The 27256-nt window shown below is 42.4% G+C and overlaps 1 protein-coding gene across 5 annotated transcripts in view; it reads right to left on the reverse strand.

The window, feature by feature from the left end:
- Positions 1 to 27256, reverse strand: part of NR5A2 (nuclear receptor subfamily 5 group A member 2) — a 138012-nt gene that overhangs the window by 43009 nt on the left and 67747 nt on the right. For all 5 annotated transcript variants that reach the window (XR_004817455.2, XM_025458635.3, XM_025458634.3 and 2 more), the window contains exons 5-6: positions 21799 to 21918; positions 11533 to 11680 (exon numbers count right to left, since the gene is read on the reverse strand). Coding sequence is in view for 4 of the 5 variants with exons in the window: in XM_025458635.3 (XP_025314420.1) it covers positions 11533 to 11680; positions 21799 to 21918 (268 nt within the window). In the remaining variant the exon portion in view is untranslated. The remainder of the gene's footprint in view (positions 1 to 11532; positions 11681 to 21798; positions 21919 to 27256) is intronic.

The raw sequence follows: 27256 nt of genomic DNA on the forward strand, positions 1-27256 counted from the left end.
CTCTGCCTGTGTCTCTGCCTCTCTCTCTCTCTCTCTCTCTCTGTGACTATCATAAATAAATAAAAATTAAAACAAAAACAAAAACAAAAAAAACCTGGGTAGCCCGGGCATGAGGGTTAGGTGCCAGAGCCCCTACCGAGGACCCCACACACAGTGTCCCAACTCTTTTCATGCCTCTGATCACTGTTAGATTTGTAGAACACGAGGGTTGGGAAGGTTTTTTTTTTTTTTTTTTTTCCAATTTTTATTTATTTATGATAGTCACAGCGAGAGAGAGAGGCAGAGACATAGTAGGCAGAGGGAGAAGCAGGCTCCATGCACCGGGAGCCCGATGCGGGATTCGATCCCGGGTCTCCAGGATTGCGCCCTGGGCCAAAGGCAGGCGCCAAACCGCTGCGCCACCCAGGGATCCCCGGGAAGGTTTTTTTTTTCCCCTAATGTTTACATAATCTCTACACATGGGGCTCGAACTTACATCCCAGAGATCACGAGTCACACACTCTACTGATGAGTCAGCCAAGTGCCCCAAGAAAGACTTTTTCATTGACAAAATAGGAGAGATGAGACTAATATGTATATGGAGCATGCATTGGTTCGGGGGAAAGAGGGAAAAGAAGAGAAAGGAAGAGAAGAGAAGCAGTGGCCTATTCATCATGCAGCGCTGCAATGGCGCGTCGTGTTTTAGACTCCCTACTTGATGCACTGTACCTCTTCTGGAAGAGGAGGACCCAGAGTGCCAAGTGGACACTCAGATGTTGGGGAATTCACTATTTCAAACTGACCCGAAAGGTCTTTAAACTTCCTATTTGTTCCTGTTTCCTGGCATGAATTGGTCTGTTTGGAACGTAACCCTCTTAACCAAACACGGCCAGAACTCAAGACTGGACTCACTGGATTTTACCAGGAAGCTAGAAAGAAGGTGTAACAAATTCCTCATATTGGAGTCACTGAGTGACTCCATTCTAGAAAATACCCAGAGGCCCTGGGGTGTCTGTCCAGTTCACTGGTGTGTAGGATCTGCGAGGACTACATTACCTAACTAGGCTCTTCTGAGCGTGCACTAGGACAGCCACTTCATTCCACGATGTTAGAGCACCTGGCACTGGTTCAGGCAGGGAGGGGCGTCAACCAGAGCAGTCAGCAGTCACGTCACCTTCCTTGTTGGCTGGCCCCAGACTGCCAGGCCAATACATCTCTGAAAAACCATCTCGCTAAATAGCAGTAGTTAGCAAAATGACAATATTAGCATTAACAGCTAAAAAATAATAAATATTTTTCGGCAGAAGCTATTCAGAAATACGCCTAAATAAATGCTATTTGGGCAATTATATTCCTGGGCCAGCAGATAACAAATGATAATCACCTCTTCCACCGCTGTAAATACGTATTGATTAAGTTCAAAGTTAGAACTCCAAAATGAATTATATCTGGTCATTGCTAAACTGCTTTGCTCACTGAAAGAAAAAAAAAAAATCCACACAACACCTATTATACTGCATTTAATTAAGACAAGCATCAACTTTATATGCCATTATTTGCTTCTGCCAAATCTCTATGGTGTAAATATTGAACGGTGGCATCCCCTGAATGCTAATCAATCTTCTCTGAATTTCAAATGATTACATAAATTTTAGGAAATGCTTATTTGCCGGCATTACCCTCAGCTGCATATATATCAGCCAGGCATTAGTATGAAGATATGCATAGTTTTTTGACAAGTGTCTAGTGAGTGTTTTCCTAAATTAGAATATCATATATAAGGAGGTAAGAGCTGAGACCGCATGCTAATTGTCAAAAGAACCCTGGGATGCCTCTTTTGCTCATCTGACTTCATGAGCAACAATTTAACCAATGCACTTGGGTGAAGATGTGAGATGAATGCACCGCATCCCTAGGCAGGCCGGGGAGCGCGGGCGGGTGTGTGTGTGCGCGCGTGTGTGTGGGCGGCACACGCACCGGTGTATGAATCCGAGCGGCTGCAGTAGGCCATGTGGGTGTAGGATCGCACTGAGAAGAAGGGGAGAATGAAGCAAATACCGTGAGCAATCTCAGGAAGGACAATTACCCCATAATGGGAAGACCGATGTTTGTGGCGTGAAGACCACCCCTTACGCACACTGTTGTGCTGGTTCAAAACTCGAATTCATATCTGGACACACATCGCAATGCACAAGTACAATTTTCTGTTAGTGTCCCACCCTTCTGAAGTTTTCCTGGAGGGAGGCGGTAGACTAAGGCAAGGGAACGCCCCTGTCGCTTCTCCAGGTCACCTGTAGGCTTGCGTTGTAGCCACCCGTACCCGTGCCCCCATCCTGACTTATAAAGCGACCAGTCCATTTTGCTTTAGGCACCGTAAACACCGTCTGATCAGTGTGATCAGAGTTCTCTGCTGGAATTGGAAGCCTCTTTCATTAACTGGCTTGCACATTGCAAAAGAGCAAAAAGGCAAATTCATTTTTCCCCTCTGCTCCTGTTGTTTTGCTTAGAACCCTGCTGTCGCAGGCAACCCCCACCCCTCACACGAACGGAGACACGGTCTGATGGCAAGAAACCTCAGACCCAATGAGTTGCTGGGCCTCTGGAGAAGTGGGCAGAAATATTTATCCTCTTTCTTTTTGCGACATCCTACATTCCCTTCTCCCATGGTGTGTTTTAGGACATCCCTGGGGTGTGTTTTAGGACATCTCTGGGGTGTGTTCTAGGACATTCCTGGGGTGTGTTTTAGGACATCCCTGGGGTGTGTTCTAGGACATCTCTGGGCTCCTGCAGAAGCCGGAGGGGAGGGAGCAGGAGGATGTGGACACGCGCACTCCCTCTAGGGGTCTGTAGCTCAGGAAGGGTGGGCAGGGGAGTCGGGCAGGGGAGTGGGCAGGGGAGTCGAGAGACAGCCCAGGCCGGACCAGAAGGGGTTTTCTTGCACAGGACCACCTCGTAACTGGCCGAACACCAAGCAATCCTGCGAAAGCACTTCCTCGGCACAGGACGTGGATTTTGAAAAACCTTGTTGTGATTGACACTGCAAAGCCACGCTAACAACTGGCCTGGGGTTCGTGGGTGGAACTGTAGTTTAGGCAACCAGTTTTCCTTCCCACTCCTCGGCGTGATGCGAGCCTTCCCCGGAGCTGCAGCTGCGAACAGCCGAACAGCCGAGCCGGGCTGAGGAGGGGATGCACGGAGCAGGCTCCCTCAGCACAAGACAGGATACACTAATTAGGCCTGGCAGTAGCGTCATCATAGTCTTTCCTTCTTTTTTTTTTTCTTTCTTAAAAGATTTTATTTATTTACTTGAGAGATAGATGGAGAACAAGTGGGGAGGGGCAGAGGGAGAAGCAGGCTCCCAGCTGAGCAGGGAGCCCGATGCAGGACTCACATCCCAGGACCCAGGGGTCAGGACCTGAGCCCAAAGCAGACACTTAACCTACTGAGCCACCCATGCGCCCCATCGTGCCCCATCACCGTCTCTCTTGCTGAAAGCAGAGTCTTCCCTTGAGGCACCCTGACCAAACTGCCATGCTTTCAGGGTTATTTTAACATAGAAACTTTTATATGCCATCCTTAGTGACCGCGTGTTTAATATTCCTACAGGTCCTTGTTGTCTCTTATTATTGTGAGATGTGAGATCAATAGGTGCTCTGCAATTCTTTACCCATGTATAAAACCTTCATTTTTCTTTTTCTTTCTTTCTTTTTTTTTAAGATTCTATTTATTTATTCATGAGACACACACAGAGAGAGAGGCAGAGACCCAGGCAGAGGGAAAAGCAGGCTCCCTATGGGGAACCCGACCTGGGACTCGATCCCAGGACCCTGGGGTCACGCCCTGAGCCAAAAGCAGAACCATGGTTCAACCACGGAGCCACCCAGGTATCTCAAAACCTTCATTTTTCAAACGAAGTGTATATGTATGTATGCCAGTGCTCACAGCGGAGACAGTTCCCCACAAGGGATTGTGATCCAGCCTTAAGCTCTGTACAGAGGTGGGAACTTGGGCTTGGTTCACGCAAAGCCCATTTCCCTGTTGCCATTTTGCTTTACCAACTACTCTGCAGGGAACTTTAAGGAAAAAAAAAGATTTACTGATTTATTTGAGAGGGGGAAGAAGAGAGAGTTTTAAGGACACTCTGGGCTGGGTGCAGGACCCCACAATGGCTCAATCTCATCGCCCCAAGATCACAACCTGAGCCAAAACCAAGAGTCAGGCACTCAACTGGCTGTGCCACCCAGGCACCTCTGCAGGGAGCTCTGACACTGTGTCTTGGCCAGGTTCTGATACTGAAAGCCAGGAGGAGAAATATTACACTTAGAAAAAGGAAAACAAGGGACACCTAGGTGGCTCAGGGGTTGAGTGCCCGGGACCCCAGAATCATGCCCTGAGCCGAAGGCAGACACTCAACCACTGAGCCACCCAGGTGTCCCAGAAAAAAAATTCAAATAAAGAAAAAACTACCGATGATATAAAAAACAAAGCCTATTGGAAAGTCAATCGCTGAAAACAAATTTCTTCACCTAGAAGACTAAATTCATCACATTTTCCAGCCAGTAGACATGGCGATTTTATTTAGTATTAAAAATGTCAACATCATAATGCATGAGCAGAGTATGGTGAGGTCCTTCAGCAGAGTGGAAAGTTCTACCTGAAAGCAGAATTGACCAACTCTCCCCACCAAGGAGCTTTATCTCCCAGACCTCATGGACACCTTTGGCTCTTCTTTTTCTATCTTAGGGTTTTTATTGCCCAATAACCACCAAAAGGGAAGAGGATGATCATCGAGTTACGTTTGTTCATTTTTTTCCTTTTAACATTATAAGGAGCTCAAATAGATGACAAAACAGGCAAACTAGTAAATGAAGGCTTATGATCAGTTAACTTTCCTAAAGTCCGGCGAATAAGCCAAAGAAAATGCCAAAACTCAACAATAAACCATAAGGAGGAATTCTTTGGAGAGAGAGGTACTGAAGTTATGAGACAAATGCTTTCTACAAACTTCCTAAATCCCTGAAACCCAGAGTTCATGTTGTCATGAAACAAAAACAACTTATGATATATTTCAAAGCCAAGCAATGTAAAAAGTTTTATAATTAAAAAAGTTTTTTATAATTAAAAGTTTTATAATTAGTATATTCAGTGAAGATTAGAAATTCACATTAAGTGGTTCCTGTTCTTATCCAAGAGAGTTTGGGTTTTGTTTTTTGGGTTTTTTTTTGGGGGGGGTCTATATTCCTCCAGTAATTGTCCTAGTTCTCTACATCATTTTGCCTATATAGTATTTATGTAGTATTTTGAAAATACTTGGTTGATGAGTTCAAATGTCTCTGAAGAAGACAATGTGATGTCACAGAGAAAACACAGCCTAGCATTTGGGGATGTTAGTTCTAGATCTGGTGCTGCCTTAAAATGTTGGGCAAATTACCTAGTTTTTACAACTACAAAATGGGAGGGAGACCATCTCTAAGGTTAAGAGAGAAACTAAGGGATTTACCCACCAGCAGATGTTTTATTAACACTATCAAAGAAAAGCACTGCTTCCACTTCCTTCTACGGCTGATTGGTATCGATAAGCCGTAGAAGGTATCAGACACTCTTGAGTGTTTTAATTCGAATAGAACCTAAATGCCTATCATCAGTACCTAATCCACTCATTATTTCATTCACAAAGGAAGACTCTGTTTGGTCTCTATTTTCTTTATAAGAATCTTTCATAATGTGAGGACATATCCTTACTTTCTTTAAAAAAGATAAATTCTCTAATACCTATCCATAGGATCCATTTGCTAACCTGTTTCTTCAAATTTTGTGCCTGTATTTTTGTTGTTGCTACTAATTTTTCCAGTTCCCATTACCTTTCTCTTAACTTAGAAGTTTGAATGAGAAGCCTTCTTTCATTCATGAATGCAATAAATATTTATTTATTTATTTATTTATTTATTTATTTATTTATTTATTTATTATTACAGGCAGTGTGACCACAGAGAGGTCATATTTCTATTTTTTTTCTTAAAGATTTTATTTATTTATTCATGAGAGACAGAGAGAAAGGCTGAGACACAGGCAGAGGCTCCATGCAGGGAGCCCAATGCAGGACTCAATCCCAAGACCCCGGGATCACGACCTGAGCTGAAGGCAGACGCTCAACCATCGAGCACCCCCGCAGGTGCCCTGTAATAAATATTTATTAAAAACTTATATGTCAGGTGGTATGCTAGGAGGAAAACAGATATAGTTCCTGTGTTCATGGACATTCTAGTTTATTAATCTGATAGATAAAAAGTCTTTGCTTCATTAAAAGTACAAGAACGACTGTAGAGCTTTTTTTTTAAGTGTAAGCCTTAGATATTTAAAGTAGCTACAACAGACACAGGGAAACATACTTTGTTCTGCCTTAGAAGTATTTCATTTTCTCCTTCCAAATCATGATTTCAAATCATGATTTTTAAGGCCTGAAAATGTTATCCTTCCATTTTCAAAACCCCTCCCAGTTTGTGGATCGAGTCACAAATAGATCGTTTTGTCCTGGGACATTACACCAATTGCTTGGATGTTAATTTACATTGGAGATAACATGTTTAACTTTTTTTAAAGTCAAGGAGTTGTGGCCTGACACTGAAGAATGCCTGAATGAAATCTGGAGATGAATCAAACAACTCTGCAGTGAGTTTTGTTCTCGACTTAATGCCCATTGCACATTCAGTGCTTCTCTATCGAAAAGGCTCAGGTGGCAGTTTGGTAGGGCAGCTCGTAGACAGTGGTTTTCCCAGTTGAGCCATTTCCCCCAAGGCAAACACCACTCATCTTCCCTGGGTTTGCCTCCATGAGGAGGACTCTTGCCTGGATGTGTGATCAAAATTCAAAATTTGGAAATTTGATGTGAAACAAAGAGCTACCACGATGAACAATGATCTGATTTTATCCGGCCATTTTAGCGTAGACAGGATTCCATCACTATCAAGAAGTTGTACAACATTCCCCAACTACTATCAGCTCCCAGGGGCTGAAAACCTATGATCTTGCATTCTGCTTGGAACAGATATGCCATTCATCACCTACTGTTAGTCGTGAATAGTCTTTCTAGTTTTTCTGCAAGTTCACTTTCCCGAAGAGCTAACAAATGAACATCTCCCCTTATACACTGGGAGAATGCAAACTGATAACAGAAATGATTTAATTTTGAGGAAGTATCAGCTAGAGTTCTCTGGAAAAAAACCAGCCTCAGAAAACTAACCTGCACTTAAGATACGACAACCTACTATTGACAACCACATCACAAGCTACTTTGGTGAAAGTTTTGTTTTGAATTTAAAATTAAGTAAATCCATTTATGTACCCTTTCTCATCAGTAATATTTTGTTAAGCTTCTACTGTGCAAGGTGGCAGAGACCTGGGATACAGAGAAAAGTGAAGGGCAATTTCTAACCCCAACGGAGACCCAGTCTAGAGCACCGTCCACACAGAAGCAGAGCAGAGTAGCATCTTCCACCCATTTCAGTGCACTGAGAGGGCCTATACTTGGGGCAAATATTAGCTGCTTTTTAGTCTGGAAAAATCCCCTCAAAGAGAGTAACAATCTCTTTAACTCAGCTGAACATAAAAGAATGGTTTGAGAAACACTGGCAAGTCAGAGAAGAGAAAAATTTACAACAAATCAAGGACATTCATTAGGAGAAATAAGATACAATATTCCTATAGTCCTTCCTCTTGCCACCTGGGGTATAACAAGTCCAGCGGCATCTGGCCACTGAGTCTGTAGGCTGAGATAATCCAAAGGCCAGAGTAACATCTTAGTTGGCACATTCTCATGACTCGCTGCTTTGAGCACTTAGGCCACACTAATTTTCCTGGTGGGCCTTAAGGTGGAATGATGCTACTCAGGATGTTGCAGCTCAAAGCCAGGTCACCACTTCCCAGTTCTGCATTTGTTTTCAGATCAAGTTTGTGGGAATGCCGTTCAGCTTTTAACGCATGCAATAATGACATTATTTGAGGATCATGATTCCACATACCTCTATGAGATTTATTTCTGCCTTGTTAGTGATAAGCCAATGTAGAATAGATCCTTCTTTACCAAGTTATCAAAGGGCTCAAATTATATATTCTCATAATTAAGAAAAAATTTTAAATTATATATATAAATAAATATATACATATTATAATTTATATAAGTTTAATAGGACTTTAAGAAAATATTACTAGCAGACTGGGCCCCCAGAGCCTACTATACTATATACAGAAACATTCTGAAAGAGGGGACATTTTTCTACTTTTTCTTCTTTTTACAACCAGCTTAAGCAATTGATATCTGTTCCTGGATACAATTCGAGGAAGAAAAAAAAAAAAAATCAGGCCATGGAATGGAAAATGTTTAGTCAACCATACATGTAGTTTTAGTCCTATCATTAGCTTTTCATGGAATCAGAAATCAGCTATGGAGAAGAATGACTTTTAGGAGGAAAGGGAGGAAGATTGTTACCAGAATTTGATTTGGCTCAACTAATGGGCTACTGCTCCTCTAGAGTTTTCTCTCCTGGTTCAAGCACCCAGAAATCTGAGACTCATGCAGGACCTCTTCCTCCTACCTCTGTCACACCCCGTGGCTTGCATCGTCTGATTTGTTTATGTCAGCACATTCCTATCCCCGTGGAGTGTTAAAACCACCCCAAAACACAGAGTTTCCAGCCTTGTTTACCTCCAGTCCACTTTCCACATCACTACCACATCACTACCAGAAAAGCAAATCAACAAATGTTACCCACACCTCACTCCTTTTTAAAAAAGCATCTGGCTCTACCTGCCAAGTGCCTACAGAGTGAAGATCACAGCCCCTCCTCCTGTGAACCACTGCGTCCCCAGAGCCTCAGCACCGGACACATGGTAAGTGCTCCGTACATGTTTGTAGAATGCCTTGAGGCCCTCCGTGCCAGGCTCCTGCCCACCCCTCCTGCCATCAGGCCACACTAGAGGCTTCCCTCCAACCATGTTGATCCCCTCCTACTCTAGACCTCGTCTAGCTCTCTCTTGCCTTCATGCTTTTGCACCAGCCATTCTTCCAGCTGAGAGTGTTGTCCCCTGAGGGCTCACGTCCTACTTGCTCTCACCAACTCCATCTGTAAAGTAAACACGGTCTCATCTCCCACCAAGAGGATACTGCTACAGTCCTCTCTCATTGCAGCCCCTGATCTCTGATCATCCCACAAGTCCTCATTTCCCTCCAGGATCAAAGAGGCTCAAGGCGGGGGCAGGGATCAGAACGCATCAGTTTTCAAACTTGGAGGGAGATCAGTGCAAAGCTCATGAGCAGTTGAGACAACAGGTTCTGATTCTGGACTTGGGCTCAGCTTTCAAGGGTGGCTGTGCTGTGATTCCAGTTCCATTACAGGCCAAACAGGTGTTTGGGGACCTGATAGTTAATTACCCACATATCTCAATAAAGTTGTCCCCCAAAAGGTTATTTGTCGCTTGGGAGGGGGGTATTTTCCATATGCAAATTGGAAACTCCCTGAACTTTAAACATAAACTCTTGATAAACAAACTCTTGGCCCAAACTCTGTTTACCTCTGATATGAAAGCTATGCTTTCTTTTTTCCTTAGAAAAAATAATAATTAATTATATAATAATTATAATATTATATATATTATATTATAATTATTATATTATTATATAATAATTAATAAATAATAAAATAATAAGGAACTAATAATTTCCTTAGACAATAAACAGGCATAGTTGTAAGGGATGTGGAGTTTGTTACTCAGTGGTCCCCAGGCTCCTGACACAGTCAACACACTCAAATAAGAAGAGTGTGCGGTTGAGGAGGTTCTGGTAAATACATGATTCAGGATGAAATACATGGCTCGGGATGCTAATTTGTGAGGTTCACAGATTGAAAGCACTTCAGAACCCCCACCCAAGTTCCTACTTCCATAGTATTGGCAGAGAACATGATAATTTTGAAAAATGACAAAGGGAAGATAAAAGTGATGAAAGCGAAACATGGCCCATGGTTAATGTCTACATCTTCAAATGTAATGCAGTTATCCAACTAATTTAAAATACCATTGAAGTGAGATGGCTCTCTTTAAATATTTTATCACTGAGATGCTGTAAGATTTCTTACACATATATTACCACTTTTTCCATTTAATTACTGATCAAACGTGCCAGTTGAAAAAAGACTAAGGTCTTGCCATAAATCAGAATGATTTTTGAGATTATAGCAAGTAGGTCTGTGCTATCTTCCTCTTGATTTTCTAAAAAACTGTTCATGAGGAAAAGATGTAGACTTACTTGAATAGAACTTTCCTATTTATAGTGGTTAGTACAGAAACCACACAGGATCCAGTCCTGGCATTGTAAACCTTTGAACACTACATCTATGAAATTCTGTTGTCTTTTCAAATTTTCAGTAACATTTCTCTTTGCTATATTTATCACATTTTCCAAAATATGAAAACGTTCTTTTTATTTTAAATGTTGACTACATGTGAAAAATTAACTCTGGTTCTATTACTTCAAACTATCCCTTTATTAGCAACAGTTGTGCGGTGCTGTCAAGAGGAATTTTAAAACGAAAGTACCAAATTTGGAGAGTAGACACATCTGTTTTACTTTGCAGTTTGTTTTATTGTTTTATTTCTTAGGCTATGAATTCACAACTATCTTATAACTGAAGACTAAAGAAAAAACATATGTTGGTAAATCTGATTTCTGGATTTTTTTTTCATTCAGGGGAAGTTGCCTCCCTCAGCTGTCTGCCAATACGTAATAAATGGACTTGGCAAAAAGTTTATTTAAGTTGGCTTTATTAAGCCAACAAAATGCAGAAATCAAGTATGGGACAGGCAGAAAAATCTGTTCCTTTGAAGTCAATAAAAATCCATCTCCTTAATCCTTTTTTTATTCCAAGCAGTGGTGATTTTTCTCAACTGACTCACTGAGAACCTTGATTTAGCCAATCTGTCTTGCTTAGTTATCTTTCTTCTCCAAAGCTTTCCTAAAGAAGCATCCTTTCCCCTTGACAACCATCATCTTTTATACTCGCATAGTGATGCATCTGGTTACAAACATTCTCTGGTTAATCCTTATAGAGATTTAAGAAACAGGTTTTTAATTACTATCCATATTTTACAATAAAAACAGCAGTAGCTTGCAAGCTCTAACAAAAGAAAAGGCACAGAGAAACCATCAAGAGCAGAAAGGACGGCGACAATTTGATACCATGCGTCTTTCCTAAGCGAGCTCCATTCCCCCTTGGGCCACAGCTTTCTATGGCTGCTGCCTTCTCATTATGTCCATTATGGGAGAAACTTCAGGACCCCAGGCCAATAACTCCTTTTCCATGGCCCAACCCACGTACTCCCGGGCGATGAGTCATGGCGAAATATATGCGTAAAAATATATTCACATTTGAAGATTTTGCGATTTGAAAAGGAAGGCATTACCTTGGTAGAACAAAAGCACGTATGGACTTCAAGACACTCAGAGTTTGGCACCATCTAGTAACAGTTGGTTGTTTATAGTATGAGAAAAGGATTCCTTACCTAAACTAAAGAGCACCAAGAATTTCAGACACACAAACTCTCGTTGATCAAACTGTAGAGAGCGAAGCTTTGCCACTAACTCCTGTGCATGACTCATGAGATTGTTGAGGGTGGCCCCGGCTTGGGATGCTATTATAGAATAGTCCACCTGCAACACAGAATCAGTTTTAAGGACTGTCAGAATCAGAAACGAACAAAAGAATCAGAAACCAATATTTTTATTTGAAACTTTTAGGAATTGTGGGTAAAACCGGATGGCACTTTAGATTTGGAATGGAGGGGATATCCCCCATGACAATAGTTTGAGACATGCTGTCATTCTAAAACATATCACAATTATTCTGATAAATCTAATCATTTCGATAAGCTGTGTAGGGAACAGATTTTGGCTACCTAAATTTTACAGGTATATGTACCTTCATCTTTTTTAACTGTGAAATCACATTATGGTGTAAGGTTAAGATTTTTAACTCTCACAAAATAAGTTTTTAAAAAAAACAACTATACTATCCATAAGAAGTGAATCCAGAACGGCATTCTATGCACACATGATGACATCACCTTGTGCGTGAGGGAAGTGAAGGCAGAGATGGGTTTCCATTTTTATTTTCTTAAGAGACCGTATTTTAAAGCAGTCATTGTTGAAGAATGCATGCTTGTGGATGATGAAAGACTCGCATTTAGATTATTCTTTAGCTGGCTGCTTCCTGAAAAGCAACAACTACTAACTATTTTCATATTGATTATTAACACATTTCTCTCGGAAGACAGCAATGATGTTATTAAGAAGAAGAAGAATTTCTCGATTTGGAAAACATAACAAAAAAGGGCTTATTTTCTCCTTCATTTCAAAGAAAATGTGCTGCAATGCACCAATCTTAGATTATTCATGGGGACATAAAAAGTTCAGCTTATAATAATAAGTTAAGATGTTGGGATGGCTGTCAATGATGGTACTGGCTTTGCTGCTGCAATTATAGCATAATGGGAAAGCCCAGTTGGTACCTGATGCTCCCATCCTTTTTGTACTGGAGAGCTCTCAGGCAACCAGATACTCTTTTAGGTGCATTTAATATTTGCAGCAGCAGCAAATTTGTCTGGGAGGCAAGTCCTCATCTGCCACTCACCCGGAGCAGACTGTATTAAATTTTTATATTTATTGACATTTCATTACCATAATTGACTGCACTTGCTTCTCTAGGAGAAGGCACAGGGCTGCCTCCTAAGCAGGAGAACTAGTCCCTAGAGTAGAATTTGCAATTAAAAACAAGGCAGAATGGATTTTTTTTTTATTGTGTAAATATGATGAGTTGAATTTTCGGCTTTAACTAGAGAATACTGGGTGTACAGAAACCTTTTCCAAGAGTGAGAAAAATTATGAGTCAGTGGAAAGACGACCCCCAAAGGTGTCAATCAGTTTATATAGAGTCAACTATGCATGAAAAAGCCACAGTTAGTGTGTGTTCTAGGTTTGCTCTTGTATCAAGCACACAGCACTGTCCTACCTGCTTTGTCCAGGTGCCGGCATCTGTCCACTGAATTCAAACATCAAGCGCTCTAAGAATGCCTTTGGTTTCTGTTCCAGAATATGTGAAAGAAAGGCCCAATACACAAGCAACCTGACCCCTTGCTGGGGACAAGCAGATGAACACTGTGGCACACATTAAGATGGCCCGGTAGCCCCCAAAGGGGTGTCTCAACTATCCTTTTGCCAGTTCTCTTACAGGAGCACTACCTATGCCAGGTTAGTTCTTCTTAGTTGAAAGTGGTGCCCGAGCCCTAAATTCTTTAGAAACTATACATGGTCTAACTGCCCCCGGATAAGAATAATAGAAATCCTACAGAGGCAAACAGGATAGGTAAGTGGATGACAGCAGGAAGACCCTACAGGGTCATGGAGGCCGAAGAAAATTGGGACAACACAGGAGGAGATCTGGGCCAAGGCGGCCACTTACAAGCAGAGCATCTTGGGCAAGTCATGTGGAGTCTCCATTCCTTAGTGCCCTGATCTTTAAATAAAGTAGTTAAGCTAGAGGATAATAAGGTGCCCCCACCCCCCTTCTGGGATTATCAGGAAATGGCAGTACTTGGGATAATACTACCAATTTAAGCTTGGAATCACTTGTTGCAAGCACTGCAGCGGTAGCTCAGAATGCACGCAGGACACGTTAGTCAAAATCAGTGAAGTGAAGCCTTCAAACAGGAAAGTGCACTTAAATAAACCACAAATATGCTGGCATTAATAAATTTGTCTTAGGATAAAGTTAACTGAGTTTTGATATATGTATAGCTCTAACAAGTATGCAGTAAGTTCAAATCCTAGAATTTCAGGCTCAAAAAATGTGGTACATCGTTAACCAGAACCTCAGGTTTTAAAAGATGGGTTAATTTAAATTCGATATGTATGCGGTTCCAACAGGTGTGTCGTAATAAGTGCAAGTCCTAGAACTTTATACTTGAAAATAGAGTGCACGATCCCCGAAAGGAACTGAAATTGTTTCGTAAGATTCTATTTAGTGAGCTCTCTAGTGAGATGAACTTCAGGAAATCAATTGGCATACCAACAACTTTATAGCTATACATTTATTTACATGCTAATTTGAAAGCTCAAACATGCTTATTAAATGGGAGCCCCGATAACATTTCCTTCAAGGATAATTTATCAGATTGCATGGCTCTGAAGGAGGATAGGTGATTTATTCCTGATACAGCACACAGATCTGCAACTTCCTTATATTTTATTACAAACATAATTATATTTTCATTGTTGAATGCAGAGTTTGTGCTCATTTCAGGAGCAGCTGGCCTTGTCTTTTATGTACTTAGTAAAATTAATTTATTGCTCTCTTACATGTAATCTTTGTGCCATTAAATTCAAGGCAGATATTGAAGAAATACTATAAGCCGATGTCCCCTTTGGATAAATTTCACTCATCATGAAGGTAGAAACAGTTTTAGCTAAATTGCTTTTAGTTCTAATAACTGAAATTTTTGATGACTTGTACATTGTAAGATGCCTGTCATTTTAATATGATACACAATAATAGGAGATAATGAATAAGTTGCCAGTAGACCTTTCCCTTAGGATGATGTTACAGTGGCTGTTAATTAGCTACAATATGCAAATACTAAAGTGATCCCACTTCAAAACTCTGTTGTTATTTTATGTGTGTATATATAGATATATATGTATCTATATAGATATAAATATATATAAGTATCTATATATACACATACACATGTATATTTTATGTGCATGTTACTTTAAAAATACTGGAGAGAAATGAATTCTTGTTATAATTTGAATATATTAAAAATGCAGAATCAATTTGATATTCCTGATAATATTAATACTAATTATTAAGTAGGTTACTGATAACACTATTAGTAATATTACTGATAATCATTATTCCCTTTTTGCTTAACAAGATTATTTAACATAGGCTTATACAGATGTCTGATTAAAAGACATAATGAAAGCATTGTAGCTGACCTCAAGTGTAAGTAGGAAATTTGGTGTGAAGCACCAAATCCTCATTTTAATGCTAGGTAGTGGTGCCCCGGGCTGTTCTTTGTAGTGGGATTATTTCAATTACTCTAGTTCTCGATGAACTATGAAGGGACCCAATTCTGCAAACATTTATTGAGCCGACATAATGTGCTGGGCACCACACTAGCCACTGGACTTTTGAGAAAAGTTGTGCTATTTTGTCTTAACTTTTTTCTTTCTCTTCAAGCTCCAAGTAGCGGTTCCCTGGAGATCCTCCTCATTTAAAAAAAAAATGTGTCTACTCTCTTTCTTCCTTCTCTGTCATAATAAACGCATCACGTTATTTACTATGAGCTGCATTCAGGAGGAAAATGTCAGAATACTGGGCCAAGCAGCACCTGGGGCATTGCATTCCTTACCCTGGCTGGCAAAGTTGCTTTCAAGCATTGTGCGAACACTACGTGCATGCTCAGGCTGACCCTGAGCCAGGACTCTAGTGCTGATAATATGGACGGAAGCATATTTAATATTGCTACTTCTTAACCTTAAAATGCTCAGCATAAACATTCTCATTTATTCTAGAAGAAATCATCACACCGGGCAGTTGGGAAAATTCTATAAGCAACCCTGGAAATTTCTTTTTTTTTTTTTAATTTTTTTTGTTTTGTTTTATTTATTTATGATAGTCACAGAGAGAGAGAGAGAGAGAGAGAGAGAGGCAGAGACACAGGCAGAGGGAGAAGCAGGCTCCATGCACCGGGAGCCCGATGTGGGATTCGATCCCAGGTCTCCAGGATCACGCCCTGGGTCAAAGGCAGGCGCCAAACCACTGCGCCACCCAGGGATCCCCAACCCTGGAAATTTCTAATGAATGACTGGGGAGTACTGTGTTTTTCTTCTGGTTGAGGCTGGAAAAGGTGGTGGAGTTTAAAGTTTTATCCAGAAATTCCTTGTCCACTGCTCCTCTAACCCCAGAAGGATTTAAGCACTGGTGTCTGTCTCAACCTGCAAAGAGTTTGGTCCAACACCGTCACTTTAGAAATAAGGCACTTCCAGGCGGCTGTGGGGCTCAGCAGTTGAGTGTCTGCCTTCAGCTCAGGGCGTGACCTCGGAGTCCCGGGATCGAGTCCTACGTCGGGCTCCCTGCATGGAGCCTGCTTCTCCCTCTGCCTGTGTCTCTGCCTCTCTCTCTGTCTCTCATGAACAAAGAAGTAAACAATTTTTTAAAAAAAGAAAGAAGGCACTTCCTTCTAGATATGGAATCTGGGCAGCTTGGAATGCCCATCTGACTCCCTTTGCACTTCCTCCTCTGAACCTTCCTTCCACCTTATCTGAACCTGTGTCATGCGGCCTACCTGTGAAAGTGCACAGTGCACAGCACTAGGCAAGGCTCAGTCGTTAGATGATAAATCACTCCTCTTATCACCACTGAGTGCAGGGCTGTGTAGACTGCCCCCCCCATCTTTGACGTCCCTTCAATGATTAGGCCTTTGCAAATATTGCTAGATTAAATGAATCAGGTTGTTTTTCTCCTCTAGGGGACCGTTTAGCTGCCATTGGGGTATTTTGCATGTTCCTTTGAAACAATGCTGTTTAATTTTCTCACCATGATATCCACATCATGACTCGAGGCCTCTATATCATTGTCTCAAAGTTCACACGCTGCACAAATCTGTGGTAGTAGGTCAGTGTGTTTCGGTGGCAGATGGACTATTTCATTTAGGAAAAAAGTAAGAAAACTTCGCATTTAGGAAGAAAACTCAACAGAAACAGTTGATTTAGGGTGTTGGCATTATGAATGACCCTTTTTCTTCTTTCTAGCATTTTCTTAATGCAGAAATGATTTTAGAACATTAAGTGATAATCACATTAAACTATCTCTAGTGATTTATTCTTATTATGTGTTTATAATGTCACACCAAAAAATACATATATATCAATAAAACAAAAACATTTGGGCAGCCTGGATGGCTCAGCGGTTTGGCGCTGCCTTCAGCCCAGGGCCTGATCCTGGAGACCTGGGATCGAGTCCCGCATCGGGCTCCTGCATGGAGCCTGCTTCTCCCTCTGCCTGGGTCTCTGCCTCTCTCTCTGTGTCTCTCATGAATAAATAAATAAATAAAATCTTTAAAAAAATTCATATTTATATAGGCTCAATAAAGAAGAAATGAATGTTCTGCTTGGAAGTTCCACAGAAACTGCCATGCACAGAAACTATGTGAAGACCAAACTGGGAGCTTATGGTGAAAGCAAGCTCTGCAGCATCTGAGAGTCATACGGAAAAGCAGTATGGTGCGTTGGTTAAGAACACACACTTTGGGAAGCCCGCATGGCTCAGCTGGATGATCACCTGACTCTTGGTTTCTCAGGGTGGTGAGATCGAGCCCTGTGTCAGGCTCTGTGCTCAGCGTGGAGTCTGCTTGTCCCTCTCTCTCTGCTCCTCCCTTGGCTCTTTCTCTCTCTCTCTCTAAAATAAATAAATAAAGTCTTAAAAAAATGCGAACTTTGGCACCAGGTGGCCTCGATCAGAAAGTTCTACCTTTTTTATTGGTGTGCTTTGACCTTGCCTCACCTACTTCACCTCTCTTTGTTCTCGATTCCTCATCTGTAAAATGGGGATGATAAGAGTAATAAACAGCACTTTCTTCATAGGGATGCTGACGTCCTAAATGTCAGCTTCATGTTAGCTTAGTTTTGACAGCTTCTTATCTTCACGTCCGCACTTTACAGAACTATTCCTTGTAATTCCCATCGCACTTCTCAGAGGCAGATTTCCCAGAGCCCTCACTGGAGAGGTGAGGACACTGCAACTTGAAAGGTGAGGGCAGCTCCTCAGATGGCAGAGCTCGTAAGCTGTGGACTGGGGGCTCGAACACAGGTCAGTTCGATTCTAAACTAGACTAATGTGTGTTACACACACACACGTGTGGACACCATTTTCGTAGCAGAGAGCAAGCAGCCTGCACTGGTAATGAAAATATACTCCACCTATAGTTTGATTGTTGTTAGACTATAAAGTAAAAGAAGTTTGCTCCTTTTTTTTTTTTTTTTTTTTTTTTTTTTTTTTTTGCTTTCTTTAACTACCTTTTAAAAATCATATCTCGGGATCCCTGGGTGGCGCAGCGGTTTAGCGCCTGCCTTTGGCCCGGGGCGCGATCCTGGAGACCTGGGATCGAATCCCACGTCGGGCTCCCGGTGCATGGAGCCTGCTTCTCCCTCTGCCTGTGTCTCTGCCTCTCTCTCTCTCTCTCTCTCTCTGTGTGTGACTATCATAAATAAATAAAAATTAAAAAAAAATAAAAAATAAAAATCATATCTCCTCACCCCCCTCGGGGTGCCTGGAAGGCTCAGTCAGTTGTGCGACCAACTCTTGGTGTTAGCTCAGGTCGTGATCTCAGGGCACTGAGATCGAGCCCCACACTGGGCTTTAAGACCAATGCAAAGTCTGCTTTTCCCTCTGCCTCTGTTCCTCTCCCTGCTCTCACACGCTCTCTCTTTCATAAGTAAATAAGATCTTAAAAAAGAGAATCTTTCCTCTCCCCCCAGAATATTGCTCTACTCTTACATTTCATACAATCATTTCTGTCCTCGTCATTATTTTAACCATCTTCCTAAAATTAGCATGCTTCAAATAATTTATTGCTGTTATTGTTGTTTTAACAACAACAACAATCTAGGTTTGCCCACACTTGCAATCAGAGAGGTATTTACCATTCTAAGAAGATTATACCTAGCATTTTCACATATCTCCCCCTGCATCTTGGGGTGGGAAGCAGTACACGTCTACTGCAGTGAAAAGCAGCTTCTTAATGTGTCTCAGCCTCATGAAAGCAACTGGGAAGGTATAAGAAGGTACAGATGAGATGTAGGAACACGTTGGGGATGAATACTTGGGGTGTGGAGTCCAAGTTAACTTGTTTTAATTAAGCTCTTAACTTAGGATAGGATGGTTCTAATTTAGTACCAGCAACTAATATTTATCATGCGCCTAATATATTCAGCACTAAATAGGGGCATGGAGATGGAGATGTAAATTATGTCTAGGACTCCACATTCAAATATCTTTCTCATTCTGTTGCAAAGGTTGCATGTTTTTGAAAGGTCTTCCTTATAGTACTTCTTTCACTTTTATTTAAGAAATTGCAAGATGGGGGCACCTGAGTGGCTCAGTGGTCAAACATCTGCTTTTGGCTCAGGTCGTGATCCCGGGATCGAGTCCCTGCATCGGGCTCCCTGCAGGGAGCCTGCTTCTCCCTCTACCAATGTCCCTGCCCTCCTCTCTGTGTATCTCTCATGAATAAATAAATAAATAAATAAATAAATAAATAAATAAATAAAATAATAATAAATCTTAAAAAAAAAAGAAAAGAAATTGCAGAATGGGGGTGCCTGGGTGGCTCAGTCAGTTAAGTATTGGACTCTTGGTTTGGGCTCAGGTCATGATTTCAGGGTCCTGAGATCAAGCCTGCTTAATAGTCTCTCTCTCCTTCACAAAAAAGAAAAGAAGAGAAAAGAAAAGAGAAAGAAATTGTAGGAGTATCTCCCTACTTGCTAGATGGAATGCTGCCCAATTCATGAATCACTTAATAAAGCCAATGAAAGAAAGAAAGAAAGAAAGAAAGAAATTAATTAATTACAGGAAGCACAGAGATACATTCAAAATGTTTTGTCTAGCCTATTCCACAAAAGACAATACAAGGTTTGTTCCATAATTTTCATAAATAAGAATGCCTGGTTATAATGCATCATTACTAGGCTAGCCATGGGATTGGAGGGAAAAAGGTAGGGGAGGGGTTTGATCACAATGAGACTTGCTCTACAAGGGCAGAGGAGGGAGCTAGAAGAGGCTGGGGGGCGGGAGAGGTGTGAGGGAAGCACTAGTTCTCCACTAGGGACTTCTTTATTCTGCTGTGATGGCAAAACATGAAGTAGCAATAATTGATACTAAAGATGATAAATACCATCTATTTCTGACTGTTCCTGGTTTTGAAAATCAGACAGACAAGAAATGCACTTTCTCTACTTTTTAAATGGTAATTACCTTTAGCGGGGGACAGCACTTAAGGCAAAATGAAATGTGAAATAAGGAAGATTTCTAAAGAGCAAGGATGGAAGTGCTTGGAGAAAGAACGGCACAAACCCATTTGATTTCTGAGACTCAGAAGGAAATGAAATCAAATTAATTTGTGGGCTGAGGCTCCTTCTAATGCAGTTCCTCGTTGGGCAGGGGTGGGTGGCTGGGGGAGGGGGCTGGGAGGCACACCAGTGACTAAACTCTAGAAATGGGTACATTTCCTCCCCGAGACTTGGGTCACTGGGCGAAAACACTAAACAAAAATTTGAAAGTACAGGCAGTCAAGCCCATGGGACTTTATTTTCTCATCTAGAAGGCTTTTCTCATGAGATGTACAGAAAACAGGGACCAGACAGTGATGGCGATGGTTGAATTGATCCAATTTGCAAAATCTCTGCGATCGCGCTTGCCTTTAATTTGATTGGGAAAATGTGATTTATTAATAATACAGCAAATGGTGTGGAGACAGCCTTTCATTTTTAAATATGCACTGCTGTGGTTTCACAGCACATAAACATTTACGGCTGGATGTAAAAGACCACGGTGCCCGAGTACTGAAGTACGGGAGTACTGAACGCTGCAGCGATGCCTGAATAGAAATGACCCAATGGACTTAGGGAATCACTATGTTCCATGCATTTATTTTAATAACACATCAGTTATCGAATGAAGGCTAAGAAATGGGACGGACATGCCAAAATCCTATAAAGTTGGACCTAGGCGCATTGAGTACTTTCTGTTCCCCAGCTATCCATGAGGCCAACAACTATCTCTCCTCCTTCAAGTCTTTGTTAAAAGGTCACCTCCTCAATAAGAGGAAACCACCTACTCTTATTTACACTACAAAGTCTTGGGTCACAATGCGACATACACCCGTGGATGTGAGCTGATTCCATTTTACACGGCACTTTCTCTTTTTCCCTTTTCTTCTTTTCTTCAACAGCACTTTGACCTCTAACACATTATACGTGTCTTATATATAGGTTTGCTATGGAATTATTCGTTACAGTCAGCTTCTCCCTGCTACGATGTTAAGTGTCACGAGGGAAGCGTCCTGTTCTGTGTTGCTCACTAGTGCACGCCAAAGCCCTAAAATAGTGATGGGCAACACTACTGGATATTCAATAAATATCTGTTGGCTGACCAGATATCTACTCAGAAAGGAGTAGGAACTAACAGTAATTTTTTTTCTATTTTCCCTTTAAATAATGGCTGGCTCTTAAAAATTGGAACTCTTATCCCTTTTCCCTTGCTTGCCTTGCTGCCAACTATTTAGTTTATATGTGATATTTGAATCGGTCTCTTCCACCACTACGATGCCAAAATAGTAAGGATTCCACAATTTATAAGCTTTTTAAATAGCTGATAAAACAAGTGTGGTAGATGCAGAAACGTGAGGAAAAAATGCTGGGTACTAATCATGAATTCTGATTTAGCGGTTGTTTTGACCCTTCAAAGCACAACTTTCAATCCCAGCAGAGTGAAAGCAGCAGAATGTTTGTGATTATGTTTGCTTTTACAAGTTTAACCGTAATCATCAGTGTAGGAACAGAGTGCACCAAGTCAGCTTTTCTAAATTATTTGCAGCCAATCTTTCCCTTTCAAAGCACCAGAGTGCTTCTGACCTAGTTAAATTCCTGCCATTCTGAACATGCTTAATAAAAAGACATTTTTGGGGGGCGGGGGTGGTCTCTCTACTCACTTGTTGCCCAGTAACCAGGAAGATTGACCCTTCTTTTCCATGTACCACTTGTCGGTAAATGTGGTCGAGAATTAAGAGCTCACTCCAGCAATTCTGGAGCAGCTTCATTTGGTCATCAACCTATAAAAGAAATAGAAAGGAATGACACTGTTATTCGCTACATTTTTTTTTTTTTTTTGCTTCTTCATAATTTTCTACCTAAGAGTACTCACTATGAGCAAGAAGTCTCCGCCAATGGTCGTCATAGCGCAAATGCTCAGAAATTACATCACTGCTCCTGAAAATCATTATTTTCATTTGGAGAAATACTTTTTTAGGCCACATATGAATACTTAAGAGTAGTATTTATAATCAATGAGCTGCTAGGAAAAGGCCCTCCATTAGATCGGTCTGACATTAACAGCGCTATTAGAGTTTGCTTGTGGGAGGTACAGGTGCCTCACACCGTCCTCAGTAGACCCCATTAGAATGACCCCAAATAGCCCATGCTTATGTATCTAGAGTTGAATACATTGACCCACAGCTGAAATAGTATATAGATATTAGCAAGCTAGCAAGTTGCCAAACTGAGAAGATTTATATAAAAGACAATTAGCATGCCAGCACCGATGGCTTCTAAAGATAGAGGCACATGCCATTATTTGTCATCAGAGTTAACTGGAAGTCCAAACTATGCTAGACTTTGAACTGAACAATCATCAACCATGGTCTTGAGGCTAATCTACATTTACTTTATGATTTGGACAATTTTCCCACAAACTCTCTAAACGTTCAATTTCCATAACTGGAAAATGAACCAAGAACATGACCTCCCTCACAGGACTGCCATGAGGATTAGAATGAAATGTGCTGCGTCATAGTGAGCATTTTATTCTTATGTCATCTCGTTCTCCAGGGGACCACATTCTTCAGTGACAAAAACCACACTCGTTTCACATACAGTTCACATCATCGATGGTCTGAATGTGAAGAGCATATTGATCCATTGCCATGGCTACTTGTAACAACAGTTCGTTCTTCATTTTGTAATAACCACCAGCCAAAGACGCTGTTTTTCTCCACATGCGGTGGCCATATTTAGATTTACGCTACTCATTTATAGAAAGAACACCTCACGTTGATATGTTGTGTAGTAGTTTGCTAAATGTTTGGATTTTGCCTTAGATTTGATGGACAGAACATGTCTTTGAAGTTAGCAGAACTGGTACCATTTTTTCCACTTATAGATGAGAAAACAGGGCTCAGGCTAAAAAATTCTCTCTCAAGCTCTAGGCTATCTCCAAATTACAAGAGGTGTGAGAATTTTCTAAATGAAATTAATTTGACTTACTTTTAACAAATTAATTAAGTGGCCATTCCACGGAACTCTGGATAGCTGGCTGATGCTTAGGAAGTTAGCACGCATCGATCTTTTTTTAAAGATTTTATTTATTTATGCATGAGAGACAGAGAGAGAGAGAGAGAGAGAGAGAGAGAGGCAGAGACACAGGCAGAGGGAGAAGCAGGCTCCATACAGGGAGCCCGATGCTGGACTCGATCCTGGGTCTCCAGGATCAGGCCCTGGACGGAAGGCGGCGCTAAACTGCTGAGCATTGATTAGCAGTGATAGGAGCCTGTGACTAACTTTATTTCTATGAGTCCAGGACATAGTGATTGTGGTCAAGAGAGCATTGAACTCATAGTACAAAGAAGGATTCAAGACACAGTTTTCTACACTTTCCAGCTGTGAGAGCTTGGTCAAACCACTTAATTCTCTAAGACTTATTTTCTCACCTAAAAATACATGAGATAGGTTTTGTGAGGATGAAATAAAGAGAGTGGATGGGAAATCCCCTCTGTAAAGTAAAAAATAGCACACAAATGAAAAAACAATAAACAGAGGGCCCCTGCCTGGTGATACCACATTGCTTCTGCGGAGAAGAAGAAAAGCAAGAGTATTAAAACTACACAAAACTACAATCAGGGTCTGGGATCAGGAAAACACATCCTCCAACATCTCCATTAGAAATAATTTGAGGGGATCCCTGGGTAGCTCAGCGGTTTGGTGTCTGCCTTTGGCCCAGGGCGAATCCTGGGGTCCCAGGATCGAGTCCCACATTGGGCTCCTGGCATGGAGCCTGCTTCTCCCTCTGCCTGTGTCTCTGCCTCTCAAATAAATAAATAAATAAATAAATAATAAATAAATAAATAAATAAATCTTGAGAAAGAAAGAATGAATTTGAACCAGTTAGTCTCTTCTGACCAAAAGAATTTCAATCATGGGCACCTGGGTGGCTCAGTTGTGTGGCTGACTCTTGGTTTTGGCTCAGGTCATGATCTCCTGGGTCGTGGGATCGAGCCCCGTGTCAGACTCTGCGCTCGGTGGATGTCAGCTTAAAGATTCTCTCCCTCTGTCCCTCCTCCTACTCTCTCCCTCTGTTTCTCTAAAATAAATGAATAAATTCGAAAAAAAAAAAAGTATTTCACTCATTAAGTAAATAGATAATTTTTAAGAAGTGATTATTTGGTGAGCATGAGTGCCAGACTGGGACGTAATGGTGAACAAGACAAATGCAGGCTCTACCTTGTGAAAATTACTCTCCCGGGGGACAATGCTCACCCCAACACTCCTTAGTGGTTTAGTGACAATAGGAGGTCGTGTTCTTCTCTATGGGAACATCTCCAGTGTTGTGCGGTGTGACAAGTCAGGCTTTGGGCAGCAGTTGATGTAAATCCACCTAAATGTGCCCCATAAATTGTTGTCACAAGGAGCTGGGGCAAATGTCCCCAAAACATACATGTTGTAGCACTCAGAGCAGATTCCAGGAACTGTCTCTGCAGATGCTTGGGGTGATTGCTAAACAAAGTATACTTTGCTCTACTGGGTTTTATCATATTTTCATTCCAGCAAACACAGGATCAGCATCTTGCTTTAAACTGATCACTCTGTTATGGCAGTTTGGTTCCACTGTACATTTTTTGGGTTTGTGTGTATGAGAGAGAGAAAGAGAGAGAGAGGAAGTTTTGGTCATTTAATTATCACTCTTTTGAGGAAAACCTAAAATCCTCCCCCCACCGAGACTGATCCCAAAAACAATTATTATACACGTTAATGTTGCAAACAATTTCAGAATGGGTGGGGGGGATACAGACTCCTCAAAGTGCATTTATTGCTCCCATCTTTTGGAAAGATGAAAGAGCCAGGGGATTATCTGCTGGCCAGCATAATTTTGGGAGCTATTTCATTAAGCGATTTCTTCCTCTTCGTTTGCATATGATGCACCTTTATTTTCATTTAGAACATGACAGAAATATCCCAGTTTTCCAGCACCAAGCCATGTTCCAATCCTAAAACAGAATTTGACTTCTCCAGCCTTCTTCTCTTTGGGGATGTTGAAGATACTTCTTCCAAACAAAGGTTATATTTTGTCTTGTGGTCAGAAAAAGAATGGGGTGTATCATTTTCAGATTTTTATGCCTAACTCAGTGTGTGTGTGTGTGTGTGTGTGTGTGTGTGAGAGAGAGAGAGAGAGAGACAGAGAGACAGAGACAGAGAGAGAGAGAGAAACAGAGACAGAGAGAGAGAGAGAAAAAGAGAGAGACGGGTGCTGGCCAACTGCCAAGAAGAAATGCAGGTCCTGTTTTCACGCATCCTCTCCACCTTTCTTACTAAGAGGTGCGATATTTTTTCATCCCCCCCCTTGTGTCCACTGCTGCCTACGTCCAGAGGCAGTAAGAAGATAGAAAGCCTTTTAAATCTGCATATTCCCTGGCTCCTCTGCTGCTTCAGGAATTGCAAGAATGGGTGAACGTGTCCACTACCTATATTGAGCTGGTAGCTTGTGGTTTCTTATTTTGTACCGTTGCCCTCCTCGTGGTTTCCGTGGTGGCTGACGGAGGACCGCGCCTTCCGAGGCCTCTGATGGAGGACCGCGCCTTCCGAGGTGCCTGACGGAGGACCGCGCCTTCCGTGGTGTCTGAGGGAGAACCCCGCCTTCTGAGGCCTCTGACGGAGGATCGGGGCTTCGGTGGTGTCTGACCGAGGACCGCTGCTGTGACCTCCCGGTTTTCTCCAAGTACCGTAATCCCTGTGCCTCGTCCGTGCTCCGTGGGGACGGGGTGGGGGGGGGACCCTACAGCTGGAGCTCCCACAGGCCCTCCCACAGCACCCGGCAAAAAAAAAATTTTTTTTAAAGATGCTTTTTCAGACCTGCTTGCTGCCGTCGCGTCTGCCCGTGCCCCCTGAGCACCGCGGCGCCCGGCCTCCGAGGGGTCAGGCCCGCTGCACTCTGCGGCCCGTGCAGACTCGGGGGCTCCGCAGCCCCCCTTCCCGAGGGCCCGACGGCTGGGGCGGCCCCCGACTGCCGGGCGTGCTACCCCTCCTCCCGGGCACCGGATGCCTGGCTCTGGCCGTCGCTGAGGGGCTCCCCTCCCACGGGCCACTTCATCAGTCCCCACACTCGGTCATGCCCTGCATCCCGTCGTCCCGCAACTGGCGAGCGTGCAGCAGCCCAGGCCCTGGCGCCAGAGGACAGGTGAGGCCGGCCCACCTCGGGAGAAGAGGAGCTGCAATTTCCAAGGTATTTTTTTTCCCCCTTTGGAAAACAGAGTTATTGTTGACATGAGAGGCTGGGCGGTGGCAGGGGCAGTAACCACCACTTCGGAGAGGGCTCCCCAGGTATTAGCGCTGCAGGTAAAGCACCTGGGGCGGCCCACGGAGGCGCGTTCCCATCGGGGCCAAACCCCTCGCAGGCAGCCCCACGGCCTCGGACAGTCCCGCGTTATCAGCTATAATAGGAGGAAGGACTTATCTCAGGAACCTAGTTACTCATCGCAGAAACTATTTATCTTGACGTTCGTTACCGACGAGCGTGTAAAGGTATACAGGCCCCATATTGTTAATGCAGCACACTTCCCACCACCCAGAGTGTGTTAATCATTAGAAACGCGTGCTTTCTCATCAGAACAGCGAGTGTGAGCAAACAATTAGAAGAAGAAAAATGTGTAGAGCTTTCTCAAGCGGGCATTTGACTTATCAAAACCCTTTCTGTTGCCCCCTCCCCTTTAGCTTTTAAGAGTCTGGCCAACTGAACCCGTGATTTCAATCTCCTTCCTGCGGAGAGGGGTGGGGGGTGTGAACAGTTGACATCACGAACCACTGTGGTCAAACTTGAAGACAGACATACTTAGGGACATGTTCTACTGACACGGATGGGTGATTTAAAAGTGGAAGGGTGGGCAGCCCCGGTGGCGCAGTGGTTGGGCGCCGCCTGCAGCCTGGGGTGTGATCCTGGAGACCCGGGATCGAGTCTCACATCGGGCTCCCTGCCTGGAGCCTGCTTCTCCCTCTGCCTGTGTCTCTGCCTCTCTCTCTGTGTGTCTATGAATGAATAAATAAAATCTTTAAAAAATAAAAATAAAAATGGAAGGGAAGGGATGCCTGGTGGCTCAGAGGTTGAGCCACTGCCTTTGGCTCAGT

Source organism: Canis lupus, chromosome 7 (assembly GCF_003254725.2).
Source record: "Canis lupus dingo isolate Sandy chromosome 7, ASM325472v2, whole genome shotgun sequence".
In the NCBI taxonomy this organism is placed as follows: Eukaryota; Metazoa; Chordata; class Mammalia; order Carnivora; family Canidae; genus Canis; species Canis lupus.